Source organism: Camellia sinensis, chromosome 7 (genome assembly GCF_055761805.1).
Source record: "Camellia sinensis isolate YWXY chromosome 7, ASM5576180v1, whole genome shotgun sequence".
In the NCBI taxonomy this organism is placed as follows: Eukaryota; Viridiplantae; Streptophyta; class Magnoliopsida; order Ericales; family Theaceae; genus Camellia; species Camellia sinensis.
The window spans coordinates 186,969,891-186,996,498 of record NC_138967.1 but is presented as its reverse complement, the minus strand read 5'-3'; the positions used below and the strand labels follow the sequence as shown (position 1 = coordinate 186,996,498).

The following is a 26,608-nucleotide window of genomic DNA, read 5'->3' as shown; positions in this document are numbered from 1 at the left end:
GGGCATGATTAAAAAAAAAAATGCATAAATTGCAAATAACAATATCAAATGATGTCACCTTACAATTTATGTATATAAAAAGTAAAAAATGAAAAATGAAAAATGAAAAAAGAAAAAAGGGCTCTTTAAACTAGAAAATTTTAGTCATTTCCCTTCATATCAATATTGTCAAAAGAAAGAATTTCCCAACAATTTTCAATTAACCCAATAAAACTTGCTCTTAGACCAGGCTTTACCGAGACTAATACACCCCCATCATTGCATAGAAAACTATACCCCTCATTGATGATTCCCAATTGAGCTAACCAGAGTCCAAATTTTGGAGGGAATAAAGAATATTTTCCTGGTGAGGCGATGACAAAAAAGAAAACATATTTACGGACACTTAGTGTTGAAGATACCAGTAGAACCCGGGACTGGTATAGGCTGAATAACAGGAAAGGGAGGCTGCGGAACGGGGAGGGGTATGTTGCTTTGTACTGCAAATGGCTGCTGCTGCCCAGAAGCTATAAAAGGCGGAGTCAAACACAGCTGCAATGCTTGAGCTGCTGCACTTCCTGCAAATTAATGTCAAATTGCTTCCATAAGATGTGCTAGCGGCTAAATTTGAAAAAAAAATCAACCATTGTAAAGGAGCATTATTGACTTCACAGGTCCATTGAACCAATTTGCTTCAACAAGCTCTTCAAAACTATAAACAAGCTCTTCACAATCACTGGTTCATTGAACCAGTGTCCTTCAACAAGCTCTCCACTTGAGAATTGTGTCACATATAATTTTGGACACTAAAGACAAATTTTGGAGTGGAACTATAAACAAGTGAAGTGGGGATAACAATTACCATTTTTTATTGATTTTATTTCTTGGTTCCCAGAGAACTAATTATCTTTGGTTATAAAACTTTTATTTCAAGCAACTACAAGGCCTTCATATGAATATATGATCCATAGAATTGCCTCTCCCAAGTGTGCATTGGCACACTAGATTGTTACTGGTTACTAAATTGCAGTATCTTCATGTTACCAAGAATTCTTATCAGTCTAACATAAGTCACACTAGATTTCTGCACACTTAAAATATACAACTATGCGTAATACGTTCAAATAATTCACCGTGTTTTGTCATGTTCAGACCTTGGTGCTTAGGAAGATGGCCCTGATGTGTATTCAGCAGAGGATGTGTAGATACTTGAGAGAAAGCCGCCACACCCTGATTCACACCCTTCAAGCAAACATAGACGGCAATTAGGCAATCATGATATTGCAGTCCCAGCTACCTTTATTTTGTACTAATCCAATTAATGAACATTTCAAACACACAAAACAATCTGTCATGCAATATTTTCAAGTTGCAAAGACCGACAATATCTTACATGAGAAACAGGATGCATGTAAATAAGCTGCCCCAATCGTCCAACCATAACCTGGGAATATCAATGAACAATTTGACAATGTAAGAGTCAAGACTCGAGACATCTCTTGGTCTTTTGCACAACACAAAAATAACCACTAGGAAGAAAACAGCTCAAACAGGGCAGAGCAAAGTCAAATCCATCCACTACTTACATTTTGGGAATTTGAATGCATGTAGGCAGGCCCTGCTTGGATAGAATGATGATCACCAGCATATCTAGCTGGCTGTGTCCTGCTTCCCACATGTTCAATTATCTGCACTTGGAAAACAAAAATCTAGTAAGAAACATTAGCCCAATTGATAAAGCTTGTTGATGATGCTGAAGCCACTTAAACAAGCGACTAAATTATGCTAAAACTGGAGCACTACGATATACCATAAATTTAGAGGGGCGCCGACTTTTTTGGCCTTTGCTCCCTTTTTTCCCCTCCTCTTATTGATAAAAATTCTCTAAGCTATGCCCAAGTAATCTTAATAGGTCAATTAAATTAGTGATGCAACAAAGGCACATATTTGAGATTTGTACACAAATTTTGTCTGCAAAATAAAGACAAAAAAGAAATTGAGTGACAAACATCAATTTATAAATTTAGAAAAAAAAAAAAAAAGGAAAAATCTATATAGTACTCCTTCACAAAAGAATCATCCTCTAATTCTTTTTGTCAAGAATATTGACTTGAGGGATTCACAGCATGTTCCCAAATCAAACAGTTAGGTCTTCTCTAATATGCACGAAGAATATGGTGAATTTGTAGCATGTTGATTTGAGGGCTTGGCAACTCATTCCCAAATCGAATTGTATTATCTTTGTGGAGTTGTGGTTTGGAAATACCCTTTGGCCCAAGCAGACTCTCTTGATCCTCGAGTTTGTACCTAAAATGGAAATGAACAATCCGGTCAGGGGGTGCCGGAATTAGCACTCCGATGGGCAAGTTAGTATTCACTCAAGTTTTTCTTATATCTCAAGTTATCTTTTTCTCACATACCTCCCTTCTGGCTGATGCTCCTTTTTTATATTACTCTTTTGGAGCCCACTTTCTTATTATGGACACCCCGCCCTGACAACTGGACCCCCAGTCATTCGGTAGAATTTATAGCCTATTTAGCCCGCAATCTAGTTCTATTTGGCCACGGCCGGCCCACTTCACTCATCTTCTCAGCAATCTCATCCCAAGGGTAAAGCCATTACGAGCCGACTTACACGTGGCTCCTATTTGTATACGGCATCTCAAACTTGGCCCCCACAATTGCCTCCCAAACATCCGAGTAAGGCCATTCCGGTCGGCATGTTTGGTTGATGCATACCTCTCGGCTAATGAATCGGATAAAACCTTGAAAGTCAGAAATACGGCGGTTGCACTCCTTTTAGTACTGATTCGTCAGAACAGGCGCGATGTTGCAATCATTACAGCTTCCCGCCCCTTCGTATTTGACAATCATTTAATGTTAGATTTGAAAACTATCTCTCTGTGTATTCTTAGCTCGAAAGGTTTTCAACTTCTGGCATCCTTCACACTAACCTTCATCACGACCTCTGTAATTCCGCTCCCTACTGTTATCTTCTCCTTCAACCTGTAAGTTCCCCTTTCTCTTTTCATTTTGTTCTCATTCCAATCCCCTTCGCATTTTGTTCATATTCCGATTGAAATGGCGAGGCATTTGAAAGCCTTCCTCTCAAAGGAGCAAGTCACAGCCTTCCGTCCTCATTTTTCAATTCCAGACAACGTCCATATATCCCTTGTTGTAGACAGTGTATTGGACATGGACAGAGTTGACACAAACACCATTGTTTTCCCCCTCTTGTCCATTGCTGAGGGTGGAGTCCAATTCCCTCTCCATCCCCTTCTTAGGATGGTCCTGCGTTATTGGGGTCTGATTCCCTCCCAACCTAACGTAAATTTCTACCGAATAATCATGGGTGTAGTAGAACTGAATAGGAGACTGGGTCTTAACCTAGGAATCCCAGCCATTCGGCACTGTTACGTCATGGCGAAGTCAACCGGTCGGCAGGGCTGTTACTTTCTGAGAGCCAAAGACATAGATCATCACTTGGTGACCATGCTTTGCCAGCTTTGGCAAAAGGGTTGACAATGTCATGGTCGCCGTCCGAGGTAATTAGGAATTCGGCGAAGGAGAAGATCGCCAAGACCTAGTGCCGAGGCAAAAAGGGAAGCCAGGTGGCCAACTACCATGTTTTAAATAAACCATCTACTCGGCGAAAATATTGAGTACTGATCATTATTTCTGTCATGCAGGCAATGACCTAAAAAGAGTATTGACATTAGCAGACGAAGCTGTTCTTGAACAAGTAAAGGCGGTCCTTAATTATAAAGGCCGCCCAAACCTTCAAGGACAAGGACGCGCAGCCCATGTTTTGTTGAGGTATGATCCGACCTGCTCTACCTTCTCGGCCGCAGACCATATCCATGTGCCGAGTGGTGAACGGCAACTTACTGCACTAACATTCCCTAATTACAAAAGCCTAAGGGAGATTGGTGTTGACAATTCCGACGTCGGCGAATAAATCGGCGAAGACGCGCAATCAAAGGGCCATGCAAAGGACCAAGAACTTAGCAGGGAAATTGACTTGGCCTTTGAGCATATCAACCCTGACCATCAAATCGACCACCCATCCATCTTTGGCCAAGTAGCTTTATCAGCACCAGAAGACGATATTTTCACTGGCTTAGAGAATCTTCCTAGGGCTAAATCCGAAGCCGAAGAAATGGGCGGAGAATCTCTTGCCCAATTTGCCAGGAGACAGAATGCCGAGAGGATGGCGGCCAGGAGACAAGGTGGCGATTCTAGGGGGAGCCAAGTAACAACCACAAGCGAGGTTCCCCCAGAAGAAACGGCCCGCGAAACGATAGTGGCCGAATTTGTTTCTGCAAAAAGCCAAGAAGTCATGGGAGCCGATCTGATAGGGCAGAAGCGACCTGTCAAGGTCGTATCCGATTTATCGGAGGCCCCGATTGACACAAACGGCCAAGGATAGAGATGTTGTCCACCACAGATGACTTATCCGAGCCATTTGTCGTCCAACCACAAATGAAGAATGCGTAGGTTCTCACTAGTGGGTCGGCCATCAAAGATCCTGCCGTGGCCCTAGTGTGGCTTCAGCTCTCTCTGCCAGCAAATAGGGCCACTTTTCGTGCCAAACCGGATGTCGTCTCAATTACCTTGGCGGCGTAGTCGGCCAAATTGGTAAGTTGCGATCCTTTTTGCCTCCGTTTAAGATTTCATTTTTGACTCCAACTAATAAATCTTAGCTTTATTGCTTTGCCAGGCGGCGGGTAGGATTGCCAAGATCGGCCGTTGTCACTATGACGCCGTGGAATGACTCGGCATTCTTGAAGGCCAGCTAGAAGTTGAAAAGGCCAAGGCCATAGCTGCAACCGCCGATTTGGATATGGCGACGGTTAAAGCCGAATCTGAAGTCGCGAGGGCGAAAGAAGAGCAGGCGAGGGCCGTTGTTGCACAGGAAAAGACGCAACACACCGACCTGCTACATAGGGCTACTGAAGAAAGAGTGAACTTGATAGACGGCTCCTTCAAGTTAGCGCAAGAAGAGGTCTTAAAACTGAAGACAGATCTCGAAGCGGAGAAGAAGGCGAGGGAGCTTGTTGAAGCAAAGGCCGCCAAAGCTTTTGACGCTCAAGAGCTGAAGGCTAAGGAATTGTATGCTGATGAAGCCTTAAAGTTCGAGAATCGAGGTTTCAAGCATAGATGGCTCAAAGCTTTGGCGGCCGCCAAAGTGACTCTAGATCAGTCGATTCCCTACAAGCAGTTAGAAGTCAAACCGCTGACATCGGATTCAAAGGATTTGGACTTTTGATCGGCCACTTTAGAAATAGATATATTTTCCTTTGGTTTTTTGTTACTGTTTCTTTTCTTACCTTTATTAAACGGTTTAGTTTTTTGTACTAAAGCCATTTTCATGTATAAAGTGTCGAATGCATGAGTGCAGTTTATTAATGAAAATGTACATTTTGCTTATAAATGTGTGGATGAATATGCTTTGCATAGTAGAAATGAAAACAAGAACAAAGCAGAACTTGTCTTAATTCGGCAAAAATGTTGAGAATATAAACCATATGAAAACAAGTGGTGAACTTGTCTTAATTCGGCAAAAATGTTAAGAATAATTCAATCTTCCAAACCCAAACCGACCAGGCACATGCATCTCCTCCTGGTTATTTTGTTCGTCTGCAGAAAAGAAAAGGTCCAAAGGCAGCTCCTGTCAAAGCTGATGCTCAGAAGGTTGTACCACCTATTGAAGTGCCAGCACTATCCTTGCACATGGGGGGCACCCACTCATTTCTTTATTTTTTTCTTTTACTCACCCATGTGACCCACGATGCAACCTATACTTTTTCTTTTCATTACACTCTTGTTCCCCACTTTCTTTATTATATATATATATATATATATATCTCTTTTTATTATATTATATTAAAAAAAAAAAAAAAAAAAAAAAATCATCATCTCTCCTCCGTTTGATTTCCAACTCCATTATTTTTATTTATTTCCCCCATCTTTCATTTTTGATTTCAAATATATTTTTATTATTTTTTCTTTATTTTTCTTTCACATTCTTTTTAATCTTTTTCCAATTCCCTTCATACCATATAGCTTTGCACACCAAACCATATTTTATTCATCTCAAGGATCCACCCCGATCACAATTTTACACACACACACACAAAAAAAAAAAAAAAAAAAAAAAAAAAAAAAAACAACACCAACAGCTTTGTTTTCTTTTCTGCAGCCGGCTACCAACCGACCTCACTTCTTCGCCTATTCCGCCGGTCTTTTCTTCTTGCCTCCGTCCTGGGCGGCCCTTGACGGTGTTGCCTCCATGTTTCCCACTCCACTGGGCACGATCACTACTCCCTGCTCCTCCACTGCAGCATATGGCGGACCTCCAAATCGGAACATCACGGTGGCCTTCCGCTTCAGCTCCTTATTTTCCGCCTTTAGCACACTTATCTCTGCTCGCGCATCCTTATACATGCGCTGGAGCAGAGCCAGTTGGGCGTTTAACTGCTGCACCTCATTTGTTCTACTCTGCAGCCGGTGCGACAGGTTTGTGACCGCCGTCATGGTCTCCACACATGACTTCAAAGTATACTGATTGGCCTCAATATCCGTTTGCACTGCCATTTTTTGCTCCACCGACCGCATCGGAAAGTTCAACGGAGCAAAACCAGAGGCGCTTGGTTGAGGTTCACTGGCCACCGCACCAGTTATCTCTCTTGTTGACTCGTTGAGGTCAGGAAAGAGAGTGAGCAGACCACGGGACGAAGAGGCCATATTCTGGGTAGCTGAACGGGAAGACGAGGCCATGTTATGGGTTGCTGAGTGTTTCAGAGAAGGGTTGGTTACAGAGTGTTTACAGAGTGTTTCAAGATTTGCAGCTCTTAGCGACAAGCTCTCAGAGAACGAAGAGGTTTCAACTGGTTTGTTATGCTTCCAAGCCTCAGCCTCCGCTTCGGTTTATAAAGACCATGATGAAGAGGCAGACACGCGCATCATGCGCCTCTCGGTGCTCGCCGACAACTTGGGCGCGCCTTTTGATGGCACGTCTTTTGATGGCATGCCTTTTTATGGATTGGGCATGCCTTTTGATGGCACGCTTTTTGACAAATTGGGCACACCTTTTGAGGGTGCGACTTTTTAGGGGTTCGACAAGACTCTGTAAACTGTCCCGACATTGATTCCGGTTAGCTCCTTCATGGGTCCGACAAGACTCTGTAAACTGTCCCGACATTGATTCCGGTTAGCTCCTTCATGGGTCCGACAAGACTCTGTAAACTGTCCCGACATTGATTCCGGTTAGTTTCTACAAGGGTCCAGCAAGACTTCGTAAACTGTCACAACAACTGTCACAACATTGTTTGCTACAACGGTCCGACATGACCCCATAAACTGTCTTCTACATCGGTCCAACACGAGCCAGTGTCTTCTACATCGGTCTGCCATAACCATACAGTCTTCTACAACGGTCTGACACGACCATACAGTGTCTCCTATCCATTTTTTATTTTTCAGATTATTTTCTTGTTGTTACTCTCTCCAAACTCAAGTTGGTTAGTTCTTATCCCCCTTGAGTTTGCGGGGGGCTGTTAAAACCTACCATCACCTACTCCACCTACTACACCTACCACCACCTACTACCACCTACTACACACCTACCACTACCACCTACTACCACCTACTCCACTACATCTCCTATATAAGGAGCCCCTCACCATTTGTAATATATAACATTCAATCAATCAATAATATAATCAATATCTATACAATTCTCTATTTTTCTTTATACATTAAATTTCTACATAAACCATATGAAAACAAGTGGTGAACTTGTCTTAATTCGGCAAAAATGTTGAGAATATAAACCATATGAAAACAAGTGGTGAACTTGTCTTAATTCGGCTAAAATATTTCAAAACTGCATATATTTAAAATGGGACATTTGTCTAAATTCGGCAAAACTATTTAAGAGCCGAATAGATTAATAAATTTGCCCTAGCCCCAATTGACCACTAAACAGAATCGCCGAATAAGAGAACTTGCCCCAATTGACCACTGAACGGAACCGCTGAATACGAGCACAAGAAGTTCATGGGGTCAGGTGGCACATTTGTCTAAATTCGGCAAAACTATTTAAGAGCCGAATAGATTAATAAATCTACCCTTACCCCAATTAACCACTGAGCGGAATCGCTGAATACGAGAACTTGTCCCAATTGACCACTGAATAGAACCGCCAAATACGAGCACAAAGCAAATTCATGGGGTCAGGTGGGGCATTTGTCTAAATTCAGTAGAGCTATTTAAGAGCCGAATAAATTAATAAATCTGCCCTTGCCCCAATTGACCATTGAACGGAACCGCCAAATACGAGCACAAAGCAAGTTCATGGGGTCAGGTGGGGCATTTGTCTAAATTCGGAAGAACTAATGAAGGGAGGCGGTGGCGATCGTAGGCGCCTCGTAATCATTGCACCCGTAATTAATAAGCGGGGTAGCCAGGCGCACATGGGGCCTATGGCTCTTTAAATAGACACTACTCAAACCTAGATGAGTGTGAAAGGAAAAAGAGCACTGCGTGGACCTAAGCAAATTCGTATGTCTAGTAGAGTATTCTTCAATAGCAGAGGCGAGGGAAAAACACTAGCTGAACCGGATGGAGAGATGAACCGCGGAAATGAATCCATCTAGACGGGTAATATGGCGTCGGAGGAACGGGGGAGACGTCGGTCCCTCGTCGTCGGAGCAGATCCCTAAGAGGGGGCGCAACAACGAGGGAACAACGAGGGAACTCAAGGACTGGGAGTGCAACAACAAGGGAAAAATCACCAAGGATGGGGGTGCAACAACGAGGGAACTCAAGGACTGGGAGTGCACATGCCTCAATGTGAAGCGAACCAACCAGGCCACCAAGCCCGCTAAGCTTTTCGATGTTTATTGGGAACAAACCAATGACCGAAGTGGATTCAATTATCCGTGATCCGAACGTTTCAGTAGAGTTTACTCGGCAAATTTTTCCACCCGAAGTGCAGCAATCAATGATTGGACGAGGTGACTACAAAATTTTCAGAGAGGATGTCCATGGAGCGGTCAAGGGACTTTACAGCTCATATGAGATCGGTATACGCTTTCGCGCTACGTAGAGAGAAATTGAACAAAAAGACGTGCTTATTCGGAACTTGGAACACCACGCAGAAAGGGCCGAGGGTGAGCTAAGAAGGGCCAAGGTTGCTGAGACGCAATCGGTGCTCCCAACACACCCGGTCGCGACGAACAGGGTAAACCAGCGTCTGCTCGATCATGCCATAGTTGATTGGGACACGGCAAGCATGTTCGTCAAAAAAGTGATAAGAACACGAGCTTATGAAGAAGGCTTTTTTGACAGTTGAAAAATCAGCATTGAGAAGACCAAGGAAAAGTTGGTGGATAACGTTTGCCGATGTGAGAATAGTGGTTTTAAGCATGGACGAATCAAGGCTTTGCAGGCCGTCGGTGTCGCCTCGGCGTCTCCGTTGTACCAAAGTTACAAGTTTCCCTTCGAGGCTTATGATGCCGAAAAGACCGATGATGAAGAAGAAAGTGTCGATCTGGAGAAGGCTTAAATAACAAGAAAAACATATTGTATTTTTTTTTCTTTTTTATTAGCACCCATGTATTTGCACGTAATTGTTGAAATAAATACATTCTGCTTGTTTGTTTGATGCTTGTGTCAGCTTGTCATTATAGCATATTTGCGGCCCCATGCCACTCTATTGCCCTTTTAGTTCGTTGATGTATCTTTACGACTATTTGTTAATTGCATATTCGAAGACTTATTCGGCCAAACGTGTCAAGCACAAAGGACGCTTCGAATTCGGAATCTTTTTGATGGCCAGACGTGATCACGCACGAAAGGCGCTCCGAATTCGGAGGATTATTCGGCCAAACATGTCAAGCACAAAGGGCGCTCCGAATTCAGAGCCTTTTTGATGGCCAGACATGATCATGCACGAAAGGCACTCCGAATTTGGAGGATTATTCGGCCAAGCGTGCAAAGCACAAAGGGCGCTCCGAATTCAGAGGCTTATTATTCGGCCAAACGTGCCAAGCATGAATGGCACTCCGAATTCAGAGTCTTTTTGATGGCCAGACGTGATCATGCACAAAAGCCGCTCCGAATTCGAAGGATTATTCGGCTAAATGTGCCGAGCATGAATGGCGCTCCGAATTCAGAGGCTTATTCGGCCAAACATGCTAAGCACGAAGGGCACTTCGAAGTCTTTTTGATGGCCAGACATGATCATGCACGAAAGGCGCTCTGAATTCGGAGGCTTATTTGGCCAAACGTGCCAAGCACAAAGGACACTCCGAATTCGGAGTCTTTTTGATGGCCAAACGTGATATGCACGAAAGACGCTCCGAATTCGGAGGCTTATTTGGCCAAACGCGGTCATACATGAAAGGCCCTCCGAATTCGGAGGCTTATTCGGCCAAACGTGCCAAGCACAAAGGGCGCTCCGAATTCGGAGTCTTTTTGATGGCCAAACGTGATCATGCACGAAAGGCGCTCCGAATTCGGAGGTTTATTCGGTAATTTTAAATGAGACGGCAATGTGGAAGGCGTATTGTATTGTTGAGTAACTACATAGATGCATACACGTTTGCACAGCAGCAAAAACAAAAACGAACTGGCATATTGTACAAGTTGGTTTTAATGATAAAATTTACACAAGTGGGTCAAATTCTAAGGTCATAGTAGACTTCGGCCAGTCATGTCCAAAAGGCGATATGCTCCCGTGCCAGTAATCGAATCAATCTGATAAGGGTCGTCCCAGTTGGAGTCTAACTTTCTGTTTGTCGGGTTTTTCGTAGCAGGAAGCACTTTCTTGAGGACCAATTCTCCGAGAGCATAACGGCGCAGCTATACGCACTGATTAAATGACTTCGCGAGGAGTTGCTGATATCGTACCATGCGTGCAAAAGCCCGATCTTGGCATTCCTCAAGCAGATTTAGATCTAAGGGCAACATCATATCGTTACGCCCTGTATCAAAAGCCTTTGATTTAATAGTGGACAGGCCGATTTTTAGAGGGATGATAGCTTCTGTCCCAAAGCACAAGGCGAATGGCGTTTCTCCAGTGACGCGCCTTGAAGTGGTGCAGTGAGCCCACAATACACGGGGCAACTCTTCAACCCACTTGTCCTTGGCCTTCTCCAATCGTTTCTTGATTCCGTCCAAGATTACCTTATTTGAGGACTCGGCCTGACCATTGCTTTGCGGATACGCTGGTGAAGAAAAATAAGGCCGGATACCATATGTGTTACATAGTTCCCAATAGACGCCGCAGTTGAATTGGGTGCCATTATCGGATACAAGTGCTCTAGGTATGCCGAATCAGGATATAATACTTTTCCACACAAAGCGCTTAACATCAACATCTCGGATATGTGCCAACGATTCTACTTCGACCCACTTTGTGAAATAGTCTATTGCAATGATCAAGAATCATTTGTTTCCCGAAGCTTGCGGTAGTGGTTCGACGAAGTCAAGGCCCCATTGAGCAAATGGCCAAGGACTAGTAACGGAATTTAATTCTTCAGCAGATAGGTGAGTTAATGGGGAGAAATTCTGGCATTGTTCACACTTCTTTATGTAGTTTTCAGCATCAATGCACATTGTCGGCCAAAAATATCCTTGCGTTACAGCTCAGTGGGCCAATGAGCATCCTCCAGAGTGGGCACCGCAGCTACCTTCATGTATTTTAGTCAAGAGGTCTTCAACTCTGTTTGGGCGAACGCATTCCAAATATGGCCCTGAGAGAGATTTTTTGTAAAGCTTTCCCTGGGGATCTAGGTAATACCGTAGGGCTTTATTCCGTAGCTTATAGGCTTCTTTCTTATCTCCTGGCAGCTGTTCTGAGGAAAGAAATGCAGCGATGGGATCCATTCAACTCTGCTCTGAGCCAATGATGTTGACCTAGACAGGTTCGGGGGAACTGATACTCGGCTCTGGGATGAATCCCACTTTGATTGTTCGTTTGATTTCTAAGTTGATGGCAGAAGCTAGGCAAACAAGGGCATCCGCATGTGTGTTCTGATCTCGGGTTATCTGATTCAGCTCGTGGTGGTCGAATTTCGTGAGCAAGGAATTAGTCGGTTTCATATAGGCTGCCATTCGGTCGTTCTTAGCCATATATTCCCCTTTCAACTGGTTGATGACTAATTTTGAATCACAAAAAACCTGTAACCACTTGGCACCTAGGTGAAGCGCGTTTCAGAGGCCAGTTAGCAATGCTTCATATTTGGCCTCGTTATTTGATGCATCGAAACCCAGTTTCACTGCTTGCTCGATTATTGGTTATGATTACTACACCTGCCCTGCTGCCACATTGATTGGATGATTCATCACAATACATCTGCCAAATGTCTCCGACATACCTTCTCCAGTCTGGTTGAGGTTGAGGGAAGGGTTGGTCTGGCTTGAAGTCGGCATGGCACCCTGTGAACTCGACTACAAAGTCGGGCCAACACTTGCCCTTTGATGGCCGTTCTAGGTAAAAATTGGATGTCATATTGGCCAAGTTCCAAGGCCCACTTAAAGACTAGCCCTGATGCCTCCGCACTACAGAGCCCTGCTCAGAGAGGATAATCCGTTAGTACCCCTATGGTATAAGCCTGGAAGTAGTGCATCAGCTTTCTGGCAGCCACCACAAGAGCCAAGATAAGCTTTTCCAGTGGTAGGTATCGTGTTTCGGCGTCAACCATCGCCTTGCTTACATAGTAGATTGGTCACTGCTCCCCGAGTTCCTCCTTTAATAACATGGCGCTGACTGCCCGATCAGATACTGCTAGATATAAGATGAGTGGATCACCTGGCGATGGGGTTGCCAAAAGTGGCACTGAACGGGGATAAGCTTTCAAGCCGTCTAGCGCAGCCTGGCACCCGGGGGTCCACTTTGCCTTGCTGAAGTGTGAAAAAATGGTCAGCAATGATCCAAGGAACGGCTAATTAACCTGTTGAGAGCGGCGGTCATTCCCATCAATTTCTGAACTTCTTTAGCCGACTGAGGTGAGCCGAGTTCTATAATGGCCGTGATTTGTCTCGAGATGGCTTCTCCTCTGCGATGGTTCACAATATAGCCGAGAAACTTGTCGGATCTGATGCCGAATGCACATTTCGAGGCATTCAGTTTCATTTTGTACTTTCGGAGTATGCCAAATGTCATGGATAAGTCGGTCTTTTCCTTGAATTTCACCACCATATCATCAATGTATACTTCCATGGTGCGGCTGAGCTATTCTTTAAACATAGTGGTGACTAGCCTCTAGTATGTTGCCCCGCATTCTTCAGTTTGAACGGCATGACCGTGTAGCAATAGGTTCCCCGTGGCGTGAGGAATGTAGTCTTTTCCTAGTCCTCCGATTGCATAGCAATTTGGTGGTAACCCCGGTAAGCATCCAAGAAACTCATGCGTTGGTGATGCGCAATTGCGTTCATAAGTTGGTCAATTTGGGGAAATGGAAAGCAATTCTTGGGGTAAGCCCTGTTCAAGTCCGTGAAATTTACACAAACACGCCAAGATCCGTTTTTCTTCTTAACGACCACGATATTGGACAACCAGGTGGGATAAGTTACTTCACGAATTGTCCCGGCTTCCAACAGCCTGTCGACTTCGTGGACAACGACCGAAGTATGCTCTGCAGCCAACCGTTGACTTTTTTGAATAACTGGTTTAACCTTTAGGTCAACGTTTAAATGGTATTGGGCTATGCTCGGATCCACCCCCAGCATCTCATACGGAGTCGAGGCAAATACGTCGATGTTGCCGAGTAAGAAAGAAACCAACTCTTGTCGTTCAGCTGCGTTCAGAGAGGTGCTGATCATAAAGAATTTGTCAGGTTCCCCTTTGATGCCGATCCGATCGAGGTCTTCGGTTGCCTTATCGCTGGGGGTTTTTCCTACATCCTCGAGGCTTTCGCGATCTGGAACTTCAATTGAGTTCACTTCCAGTTCCTTCGGCTTCCTCACCGAAGCAATAAGATAGCATGCCTTTGTCGATTTTTGAGAATCGTGAATTTGCTCAATGCCATGTTGTGCTGGAAAACGAAGTAACTGATGGTAGGCACTCGGCACCGCCTGCATCGCGTGCAATCAAGTCCTTCCCATGATGAGATTGTATGGTGATGGAAGTTTGACGACTAGAAACTCCACGTCCACTGATTTGGTACCTGCACGCATTGGCAATACGATCTTGCCCAGAGGGTACTCGGGATTGGCGTTGAAACCGAACAGGAGGTACTCGGCCGGTAACAAGTCCGAATCGGTGAAGCCGAGTTTAATGAATGCCTTGTGATACATTATCTCCGAGGTGCTCCCCTGATCGATTAGAATGCGTTCCACAACAAATCTGTTTACGCGCAACTCAATAATGAGGGCATCTTCGTGGGGGAGCGTTACCCCTTCAAGATCAGTGTCGTCAAAGCTGATTTTGCCGGTCTCATGAGGCCATTTGGCTGGTGTGTACGGCTTGGGCAAGCTGGGTTATAGCTGGATCGTATGTACCTTAGTCGACGGCGGTAGACTATATATTATGTGAATCACCAAGTGGAAGGGAATCCGGGCGTAGAGCCACCGTGCTTGGTAGATGCCCTTTCAGACATATTGTGCCAGTCGGCCATCTTACACCAACTCCTCCAGATGGTCCTTCAGTGCATAACAGCTATCAGTCTCATGGCCATGATCCTTGTGATATTTACACCGTCTATCCCTTCGTCTAGTATCAGGGGTCCAATCATCTTGGACGGCCATTTAAAGGATGGTAAATATTGGACTTTAGGTAAGATCTTGCTGATTGGTTCTACCAATTCCGTGTACTTCTTGTCCGAACATCTGGGGCACCTGCTATCCAGTTGATACTGTTCGTTCGAACGGCGCGAACACTGTTCGCTTGACCGACGCGAATCTCGCCGATTGCCGCACTTTGATCGGCACCGCGATTCAAGGCTCCCTGGTAATACGGCGCTTATCGGTTGAACCAAACCTGATAGTGCCATCTTCACAACTTTTTGTCCTGCTTTGACGCGATGGGCATCGTCTTTCACCTTGCAATACTCCTCAACTTTCTTTATTAGCACCTAGACCGTTTCAGGAGGCTGTCTGGTCAACGAGCTTCTGAGAGGACTGTCAGGTTGTAACCCCATTTTAAAGGCAGTGATGACCATGGAGTCATTGCAGGCATCGTCTACCAAGTTGAAACATTCCCAGTAGCACGCCGAATATTCACAGAGTGTTTCTTCTGGTTTAATTTGCATTGCCTAGAAAGAGTCGGCTTGCTTAGGCTGGAGCTCGTTGGTGATGAATCTTGCCCTGAAGAACTTTTGGAGCTGATGAAAACTTTTTACTAAGGCCGGCTCCAATTTATAATACTATCTGACGGCCAATGGCCCCAGGCTACTCGGAAACATTCAGCACATAAGTGCTTCATCATCAGCATGCAATGTCATTGCTTGTTTGTAATGACGAATGTGATCCGTAGGGTCTGACTTACCGTCATACAAAGTAAACGTTGGTGCTTTAAACTTTTTTGGCAGTGCAGCCCTTGCAATGGGTCGTACAAAAGGATCGTGTTTATCTTCTGCATCCAAACCATCTCATTTTCCTCGCCTACGCCGTACATACGGACTTCCCTCGGATGAACTGGATACGTCAACTCACCCCTTCTTCATGGGTTCCTGAGATGACGAATCAGAGACACTGCTACTATCATGTTTCCGGTGCCAATGTCGTCGATCATCCTTACTCTTTTTTGGCGACCGACCCCGGCCATGATGCGGTGCGGTTTGTTAGGATTTGGCTAATTCAAGGACCAACTCCTTGCGTAAACGTTCGTTATCTGCCGCCATATCTTCCAGGCGTTCGTTTGTTTTGCTTGATCCATGATCGCCTGCATGGTTTCCTGCATCGAGGTCGAGGGCGAAATTTGAGCTACTGGGTTAAAGTTCAGGGCCCTTTGCGCGGGGATATTCTCCGGATCAAGCATGGTTCTTGGTGTAACATCATCTCTTGGTGTAACATGTTTAGCAACGAGCGAAGGATCATCTGTTAAGTTTGCCATGAACGCATTTGAGTATTTCCACAGACGGCGCCAATTGTGGAGATGTGATTTGGAAATACCTTTTGGCCCAAGCAGACTCTCTTGATCCTCGAGTTTGTACCATAGCACTCCGACAGGCAAGTTAGTATTCACTCAAGTTTTTCTTATATCTCAAGTTATCTTTTTCTCACACACCTCCCTTCTGGCTGATACTACTTTTTTATATTACGCTTCCAGGGCCCACTTTCTTATTATGGACACCCCGCCCTGACGGCTAGACTTCCAGTCGTTCAGTAAAATTTATGGCCTATTCGGCCCGCAATCTAGTTCTATTCAGCCATGGCCGGCCCACTTCACTCGTCTTCTCGGCAAACTTATCCTGAGGGTAAAGTCATTACGAGCCGACTTACACGCAGCTCCTATTTGTATACAACATCTCAAACTCAGCCCCCACAATCTTCTATTTGGCAGAAGAAAATAATAAATTAGTAAGGCTTCACAAAGAACTCTGACTTGAAGGTCAAAACTTACGAGTGTAGTAAAGAGATTGATGGTGTTTCACTATGAACAGTTGCCTCAAGATCAAGGGCTTAGACAAGAGTCCTGTGAGAATATTAGGTTAGGTTTATATATATGGCAGTGTATATTATGTATATATTCTGAAAGATTGTGTATATATATATATATGACAGTGTTTTATTTAGAAAACATCATCCCGATACAGAATTATGAAACCAGGTCAAAACTTGGGAATTATCACGATCCCAAGTGTCATAAGAAGTCAGATATCCTTTTTGTTTTGGATTTGATGGACGAGGAACAAAACCAAAAACATATCCCCATTTCTTTCGACCGAGAAGAAAAATTTTTATAACACTAGACAAATAAGCATAGTTGTCACCAGTAAGTTTGCATTTAATAGCCTGAATTTTATCTTTTGACATTGTAATGAACCAGAAGGAAAAGAAAAGGGAACTAATAGGGCAAAGTGTAATAACCAAAATAAATAAATAATCTAAGGGGTCAAAGTATAATAAATAAAAATTCGAGAGCTAATTGACAATATATCAATAACCCAGTGTTTAGTAGATAGAACCAGACTCAGACAAGTGAGAGACAGAGAGAGAAAGAGCAAACTCTTCGCAAGAGATTGCGAATCGCAAACCAGGGGGGATGAACTAGTGAACCAGAAAACCACAATGGCAAGACAAGGAGCAGAGAGAAGAAGTGGTGAACGTGATTCCAGCAGTCGATCAACCTGGACAAACCAGTCGATCAATCAATGGACCTAGACAGACTAGTCGATCGAGAGCAAGAGAGGCCTTCAAACCAGACAAGCCGTCAATCGTGATCAAGGGATACGACCATGACTCGCGATGCAGAGAGGTGAACAGTTTCTAGGGTTTCTAGGGCTCTAATACCATGAAAGTTTTTCTGAATGATCTGTATATTCAACTTTTTGTCATAATACAAAGAATACATCTGATTATATAGTAATCCTAACCCTAAGACTAAAAAGGAAAAGAAAACACTACTATATATATATACACAATCTCTCAGAATATATACACAATATACATTGCCATATATATAAACCTAACCTAATATTCTCACAAGTCCTTTGGGGGTTTAGCAGTGGGAACTCTCTCTTACATGATGTATGTAATTGTGTATTTAGATCTGTATGGAACATGATCCCTATTTATAGTTGTAGGTAAACAGGAGCCACGACAAGACTCTGACTGCATGATAATTATCTCTTTGTTTATTTGTAAAGACATAAAAATCAATCTACGAAGCATGGGATAGTATTAAAGACAAACAGTTTATTACAAATATGTTATGACAGAATTTCCTTTTTATTTATATGCATACATACATACATCATATAGGATGTACACACACACACATATCCTCGTATTCCTAATGTACTTGTACCCAACTTTTTTAGAATTCTCTGTACCAATGTATTCGTATCTTGTCATTACCCGTATCCATATTAATGCTTCATAGAAATCAATATTTCCATGCGGCCAAATTTGGTTGGAGGCCCCAAAAAAAATACGTATACTCTAGATGAACAAAGTGAAGTCAAAGTAACACATACAGATATTGTTTACATAATTCATTGTCTCACTTCCGAAAAAGCTTGTATCACTATTAAGAATAATGCCTGACTACATGTAAGGAATAATAAAACAACAGAAGCTTATAGGACATACCGGTTGAGAATATTGAGAATCGTTGATGCCATTTCCAGCTATCAAGTTACCATGTGGAACAAACTTGACAGGCAGAGATGAGTGAGGAACAAAAGAGCTCATGTCAACTTCGGGCAGTGCACTAGCAATGGGTACCACAGGAAAGTTGTCTGGAATGTATGACACATTTGCAACTGTTGTCGGCATTGCTGGAGGAGTCACCGATCTATGATTTGCAAATGACGGACAGAATACCTTTGCCCGAGGGTTGAGCTTAAATTCCTAAAGCCAAAATAGTTCAAAAGAATTACCAACTTGGTCTAAAGCAAAAATTAAATGCAATGGTGAGTTTTTGAGGAGGCATTATCATTCACTCCCATCAAATTAATGAATTATACGGTCTGCTTCGAATTTCATAGAGTTGACAACTGTCACATTCCAAAAAAAATTAGGTAATAATTGAAACTTCCTATCAATTTGCCTAATCACCTGTCTGTACCAATGGCAACACTAGCAATGAAGCTATAAGCTCCGAAGTTATTCATACCCCTATTGTTACAATATTTTTGGTCAAGGTCATCTAACATCCAAGGGGCCCAAAAATTGAATGGTGTGGACTATTTTCAACTATCATAGAATGGACAAAAGAAAGTTACAAACATGAAATCCTATTCCAAGCATTGACTTAACTATGAATTAAGTTACATTATATGAAATAATATTCCAAGCATCCACTTACCTTAGAAGTCAAACTTGAATTTTTTGGAAGGACCATTTCAGTTGGAGTTGATGAACTGACGCATGATTCTGTGATAGCCTCCACAAACAAAGTGCCAGAAGTAGAAACACTAGAAGCATTTGAATATGAACTGTCTTCAGAAGTATGCCTTTCTTGATTTTGATCTTTCAGTTTGACAATGGAGGAAGCAGGACGATCAGAAGGTCCACCACTTGGTAGCTGCTTGGATGCAATATCTTGATGCACTTCCTCAACAGCTTTTGACTGGGAAAAGCAAGCATCCACTGCATGCAAAGTGTATAAAGTTAAAATCTGAGCTGAACAGGTTAAATTGTACATAAAGGAATAAACAACTTCAAATGTAATAACAGTTTGTATTTAGTTGGGCATGAAAGGCATCCTGAATAGATGGGATTCAAAATTTTGTGATGTGCTAGCTGCAATTTGTCGGGTAAAGGTTACATCCATACGAATCATAATAATAATCTCCTAATAGCACATGGATAGAAATCCACAACTTACACCGAATAACAATCCCCAGATGCATCCCATGATCCCATCTAGGAAAATGTTCGACAATGTCAACTGAATCAGATGACAGAAAAGCATCCACCAAATTTCAACCAGTATTATAATACTAAAAGGGTACTCATTGGTCACAAAAAGAGGCCATATGAGGGCTCTGTTGAATAAATTCTTCTGCAAAATATCCTAAATCGAATTCAAAGGCAGTATATGCCATGTAACGTAAAACATCCAATTAATGTACAGGCAAGATCAAATCATTTTTAACCATTAACAAGAAAGAGGAATATTCAACTCACAGCTTGAACCTGAACCTTGAACTTCACTTTTCTGCAGAAATGGCAACAGAAATAACATTAACATTGATAATTCCAATTCCTATAAAAATATGTCTACTCATGTTTATCTCAACATACAGTTTCTTCCTTTTGAAAGTCGGACTTCCCTTCGAAATCAAACTGTTTCCCTTGTGATCTGCCATCTACAACCTGTCTGTCAGAAACAATTGGAGGAATACAAGTATGACACAGTGGCTTCGTCACCAAACAAATAAAACATAATAAAAATGGAAATCAAATTATTGGGTTGTGGAAAATTCAATCAGAGAAAAACACCAAACATAGCACACATCTGAAAAGAGGGCTGCCAGAAATCAGACGTGCAACATATATCATATATTTGATGACAGTAGTAAGTAAGAACACAAAACATAAATTCATAGAAATACAAATGTAATGTCCGACACAAAATGGGGAAATCATTGTGGTAGGAAACCAAGCGGTCCAAAACAAGGACTAAAAATAAAACCAATAAAAAATGTTGGAAATACATACCTCCCATTAACTTGAGCACTGGAAGCTTCTTTGTTCTGCATTGGGAGAAAATGAAAAAGAGGAAAAAAGGAAAAAATGAAAATTCACTACTTACAACTTACAACATGTCATGCACATGTTCATTCAACATGAGACACATGGCTGGCACACATGCAAGTGCAAGCCACACGCACAAGCACACATGAACATCCAGGATCATATCACAGAATAGAGCACACGACGATGGGCAACTAAACATCTGCTCAGCACTCACCACTCATGAATGCAACAAAATGGGGTATGCATCCAAGCATATGCATTTAATGTGCCCTCTCCACTTTAAAGTGCGCACCAATTAGAATCATTTAAATTGTAAAATATATGAAGCTTGTGACAAAAAAAAAAAAAATCTACATTGGGTACACAAGATCTTTCTAGAACCATAAAATATAGGAACATAGTACTCAATTCAACAATCCTTTGTCCCATGCAGCTAGGACGGGCCTACCAATCCATTTCCTCCAATTAATTGTATTTAAGTCATACCCTCAGTTAAGTTTAAGGCAATCATGTCCTTTCTTACGGTGCAAGTATCAAGCCCAAAAATGTTTTGTCTAGGAGATCTCTATAGGCTCACTTGTTGGTAGATCAATACCAAAATTAAGTGGCAACATTTCCCTAAGATCAAGGAGCCCCTACCTAAATGTTTGCAAAGTTAGTCACTTCAAAGAAAAACATAATCTATTAATGAATTCAGAGAAATTTATCTTTACAGAATCTATGCCATCTGATTTCCCATTTTCAACTATTGGAGCATTGCCTACATGGCACACTGCTGTAGGTGCAAATCCATAAGCAATCCTGTTCTCAACTTGAGGTGGTCTCCTGCATTTACAAATGAACATAAGAACATTATTCTATCCAAAGTAACTGAATATACACGACATTATATTGGCACCATATAACTAAGATGACCAACTGTATTACATGGACTCTTTTATTTCTCCCAAAATCCATAAAACACTAATTATCTTTATCAATTGCCTGAATTCAATGTGTCTACTACTCAATTTTGAATATCTATCATAATGTACTATATTTTATAGTTAACTGCCATTGTAGACTACTGCTATTAGTCTAATGCACGTAATGCAAATTGAACGGGATATCTAAACAAAGATTTTTCTATCATACATGCACCTATACTCTGCTCAGAATAATGCCTTGTGCTGCTTCATGCAATTAGACAGCTTTGGCACCTTATTTTCCCTTGAGCCTTTAATGATAATAACTATGTTCCATTTCTAATTTCAGATCAACCATTTCTTCACTCAAAATTATCCTTCCACAAGTTCTCTTACTAATCTACTCCCTCCATCCCATTTTATTGGTCCACCTTTCCATTTTAGTCTGTCCCAAAATGTTTGTCCACTTTCTATTTTTAAATGCTAAATTTGGTTAGATTTCCAAAATTGCCCCTATAAATCATTATAAAAACATTTTAAAATTGAAATATAAGGGTAGTGGTGGGATTCAAAATTTGAGTTAAAATGTAATGATTGCATGTCTCTTTAAAAAGTTGGATTTTCTATAAGGGACAAATATATTGGGACAAAGGGAGTACTATACTTCGTTGATATTACTGAAAAAATTTACACCTCGCCATGGACATTGAAAACATACATTATTTCACTTCTGGAGTTGAAGTTCATAAAATATCAATTTTACTATCTAATGTTCATGCCTACTAGGCTTGGCATCAGCAGAGTGAAAGATAAAAAGACTTTAAGTCACTAAACATGATGAAGGTGGAGTCTTAATATAGAAAAACATTCAACACACCTGGCAAGCAAAACTTACATGACAAATAGGGAAAATAAAAATAAAAATTTAACGTTTGCATGTTGATCATAGACATCTGAATTCCAATTACTAACTTAATAGCCTAATGCCATAGAACATTCATGAGTTTTGTGTCGTAAAATCAACATGTTTCACTTTTGAACATTTGTTTTCCATGTCCCAATTATTAATTGTAATTTATTGTATAGCACTGCCTAACAATTAATGCCAATCCAGATCAGATACGAGAGCTAGTAAATAAAATTGTAAAATATTTTATCATTACAATACCTTGTCCGACTAGTTTGAATTCTCTCCACGTTGATCTTGTTAAGCAAAGCTTACATGACAAATGGGGAAAATAAAAATAAAAATTTAACGTTTGCATGTTAATCATAGACATCTGAATTCCAATCACTAACTTAATAGCCTAATGCCATAGAACATTCATGAGTTTTGTGTCGTAAAATCAACATGTTTCACTTTTGAACATTTGTTTTCCATGTCCCAATTATTAATTGTAATTTATTGTATAGCACTGCCTAACAATTAATGCCAATCCAGATCAGATACGAGAGCTAGTAAATAAAATTGTAAAATATTTTATCATTACAATACCTTGTCCGACTAGTTTGAATTCTCTCCATGTTGATCTTGTTAGACTTTTTCATTTTTACCCCTCTGTCTGCACATTCAAGGGTAGGAATAGTGCCCACAACATCCCCTGCATCATCTCCAGCAACATTGCAAGCAACACCATCTGTTGGAAGCGAAATTCCCTATTTAAAGACCCCCAAAACATTGGTCATTCAACATAGCATCAAACTGATCAATTATACATAAAAGAAAAAAGATGATGACATGCCTTAGCAACCACTTGAACAAGATCTTCTGATATGACCACAAGTGTTTCTATCAGATCCCCACTCACTACATTAGCATCACAATTCCCCTTCTTAATCATCCTTGCCTTTTTCAACACAATACCTAAACCATGCACCAATCAATCTCATAAATAGAAGCTAACATCCTCAATTTGAATAAGAGGCTAAAAGGAGACGAGAGAGAGAGAGAGAGAGAGAGAGAGATTAAAACAGATCACCATCTTCTTTTATGTTGATTAGAAAGTAAAGAAATGTTATTGAAAATATCACAATCTTAACCAATTAAGCTCAGCTGAGTGTATAGACTCACCCTTTATGAAGTCCTACACTATGTAGAAATTAAGATTCAAAACATCAATTGATTATCTTTTCCCATTTTTATAAGCAACCAAGCATAGCAACAAGGAGAGAGAATGAAAGATAACTTGAACAAATCCAGATCAGAAAGTGGACGGATCCAATCCAATATGAAGCAGACCACGCCACCTAATTCACAAAAACTCAAAACCCAGATACAATTTCATGTCATTAACAAAACCCAGATACAAATTCATGTAGTTAGCAAAACCCAACTAGTGATTCAGAAAATATTGTCTCTCTCACTTCTATCTCACTCTCTCACGTTTCTTCTCTATACTCTCGTTCTTTTTTTGGTGTTGGCATGCAAGGATAATGTTTCATTTGCATTTGCTTTTACTTTTAGTTTTGGATGTTTTATGAATGCTTAAAGACTCTTAGCTTAATAGCAATCCCTCTCTTTATTTATTAATTTACCTTAGGTTTTATTTTCATGCATATTACGTTATTAAAATTAAAAAAATAATTTTTTTTTACGAACGTATCCCCGCCATACCCGCATCCTACCTTTTCAGATTTTGACATATCACCGTATCAGTATCCCCATAACGACGTAACCCGTATCCGTGCTTCCTAGGTCGTTCTCTATGCAGGCAGTGTAGAATATTCCAGAATAAACTGAACCATCCTTGACATGAATATGGACTGGGAGTCCAATGATGCACATGGTGGTGAATATCAAAGGAATTTTATTGAAAATATCAAAATCTGAACTAATTAAGCTCAGCTGAGTGTATGGATTCATGCTTTATGAAGTCCCAAAGTATGTAGAAACTTAAGATTCAAAACATCAATTGATTATCTTTTCCCATTTCTATCAAACAGAACAATATGGAGAAAAATGCACAACATAGTGAACAAATCCAGATCAGAGAACAAACGGATCCAATCCAGTATAAAGAAGACCACCCCACCCCACCCAATTCATGAAGACTCAAAACCCAGATACAATTTCACGTAATTAACAAAACCCAGATACAAATTCATGTAATAAACAAAACCCAAATAGTGATTCAGAAAAATTCAAACATATTCAATGAAAGCTAGCCAACATACCGTAGTCATTTTCTACACAGGCAGTGTGGAATATTCCAGAATAAACTGAACCATCCTTGACATGAACATCGACTGGGAGGCCAATGATGCACATGGTAGTGAACAGTAAGGCATCGCTGAATGAAGCTGGGACAGCGATTTCTTGCCCATGAAGCTCTCTGTTTCTGTAACCCATCTGTTTTCTTGTTGTTTATACGAGACTGTCACTTTCTATCACTTTCTCTTTGTCGCGTCTATGGAGATTTGGAGATTGAAATCGGAGGTTGCAGAGGAGAACTAAAGTGGGCCTGAAGTGAAGAGACGAGAAGAAACGAGACGAGAGGGAATTGAAGAAATGAAGAAAATGCGATGCGACTGTGTGCGCTTGTATGTATGTATGAGTATGTGCTCTTTGAACTTTATTTGTAAATGCATTTTTTTGCTCAGGTACCCCTGCACTTTGACTTTTTTGCAAATCTATCACTTCTTTTTGTGAATCTGCAATCTCTCACCTCTTTTTCTTGGAAAAAAAATTTTACACCCTTGTTTAATTTTGAATTTTTAGTCAGTATTTTTTTATTTTTAATGAACATTTTTAATATTTTAATAAATATTTTATAATTTAGATATATATAATTTAACAAAAATAAAATACAAAACTCAAAATATTTTCTTATTTTTTTATGTTTATTGAATTATTTTTAAAATTTTTAGAAATATTTTACTTTTTAATTGTATCTAAAAAGTAAAATAAAATAAAAAAATTATTTATAATATTAAAACAATCTTGCTAACAAAGTGTCCATAGAGCATTTGAAAAAGACAAATATATATATATATATATAAATCAAACCTAAGACATTTATTATTAAATTCAATACCCTTTTAATAAATTTCAAAACATTTTATAATTTTCATGAAACAACTCATTTTTTCATTCTTTTTTCGATGTGGGATTATAAAATAAATCATAAATTAATTAGAATTCTTATTTTAAAATTTAAACTGTCCTGAACTAAACTATGCATAACACTATATTATTAAATGAGTATAAAATTTACTTTATATAAGTAAAATAATTTACTTTTTCCTTCTTCTCCCAATATGGGATTGTAAAATAAATTATAGACTAATTAAAGTTTTATTTTTATATGATTAAATAGAAACTAGTCAATGAAAATTTTTTTAATTGCTTAAAATTAAAAAAATCTGCATGAGAAATCGTGGTTAAATCAGTCAAATCGAAAACGGTTTAATCTAATCGATTAGATCAAAAGACCAACCAACTTATACAAAAATTAATTAATTAAAACTTTTAAAAGTTATATTAATTTTAAAATTTAAACTGCCTTACATTGAAACATGCATAACACTATAATATTAAATGTGAGTATAAAATTAACTTTATATAAGTGAAACAATTTACTTTTTCCATCTTTTTCCGATGCAAGATTATAAAATAAAAGTTAACAATTGTTTAAGCTGAAAAATTATTTATAATCAAACAATCTTAGTTATTCAATCTTTAATCATATTAATCTTTAATTTATTTAGAATCAAACAAATATAACCATTATATTTTGATAAAACAGCCACCAAACAAATTTAAACCATTATATTTTGATAAAATCACTCCCCTAAACAAAATGAGGATCAATTTCTCCCCTGCACAAAATAAGCATCAATTTCAACAATTATCACTTAAATTATTAATATTAATTCACTTGATCACAAACCGTGAACAAATTTTACAACACAAAAAAACATTTTATGCATATAATTTGCTACAATTGATTGTATGGTTTGATGAATATTCTTCAAGCAATATTTTATCACGTAATCTTTGAATGCGTCTTCATTTGTTTTGTTACCATGTTACAAAATGAATCAGTACCTTCGATTAACGGGTGTGATATTCTGAAAAATAATAACATTACAAGTGATTTGAAGTAAAATGATCTAATATCAAATAGTTTGATAATTGTTAAAATTAATAAGTAATTTTATTAAAATAATACAAGTGTAATAGTTTGAAGGGATAAAATAAAATTTTCTTTTATTTAACAGCGTCCAATTGTTTTCAGAAAAAACATCCATCTACCAGTTATATCCATCACATGCCAATCCAATAACTTAGTTGCAAACCAAGGAATACCAAAGAAGAGCAAAGTATATCACTACCTCAGTGAAAC

The 26,608-nt window shown here is 40.2% G+C and overlaps 1 protein-coding gene across 2 annotated transcripts; it reads right to left on the bottom strand.

Moving 5' to 3' along the window:
• Positions 1 to 5: 5 nt before the first annotated feature.
• LOC114255874 (uncharacterized) lies at positions 6 to 26,536 on the bottom strand. Of its 2 annotated transcripts, none has more exons than XM_028195407.2 (13): positions 24,438 to 26,536; positions 23,006 to 23,127; positions 22,759 to 22,919; positions 21,072 to 21,183; positions 20,320 to 20,354; positions 19,903 to 19,978; positions 19,786 to 19,816; positions 18,962 to 19,245; positions 18,244 to 18,504; positions 1,566 to 1,667; positions 1,373 to 1,423; positions 1,134 to 1,221; positions 6 to 557 (listed from the first exon to the last, which is right to left on the bottom strand). In XM_028195407.2, exons 1-13 carry the CDS (start codon positions 24,610 to 24,612, stop codon positions 376 to 378), a joined length of 1,680 nt encoding a protein of 559 aa, XP_028051208.2. In that variant the 5' UTR covers positions 24,613 to 26,536; the 3' UTR covers positions 6 to 375. The 2 variants fall into 2 exon arrangements, with proteins under 2 accessions (XP_028051208.2, XP_028051209.2); XM_028195408.2 differs by having other exon boundaries at positions 1,134 to 1,209.
• Between the last annotated feature and the right edge of the window lie 72 nt (positions 26,537 to 26,608).

Excerpts from the sequence above, each read along its gene's own strand:
- LOC114255874 (XM_028195407.2), bottom strand. The coding sequence starts at position 24,612 with ATGGGTTACAGAAACAGAGAGCTTCATGGGCAAGAAATCGCTGTCCCA. Across the intron at positions 19,817-19,902 it reads ACTTTCAAAAGGAAGAAACT|AAAAGTGAAGTTCAAGGTTC; the intron begins GTATGTTGAGAT and ends CCATTTCTGCAG. Across the intron at positions 558-1,133 it reads CCATCTTCCTAAGCACCAAG|GAAGTGCAGCAGCTCAAGCA; the intron begins GTCTGAACATGA and ends ATTAATTTGCAG.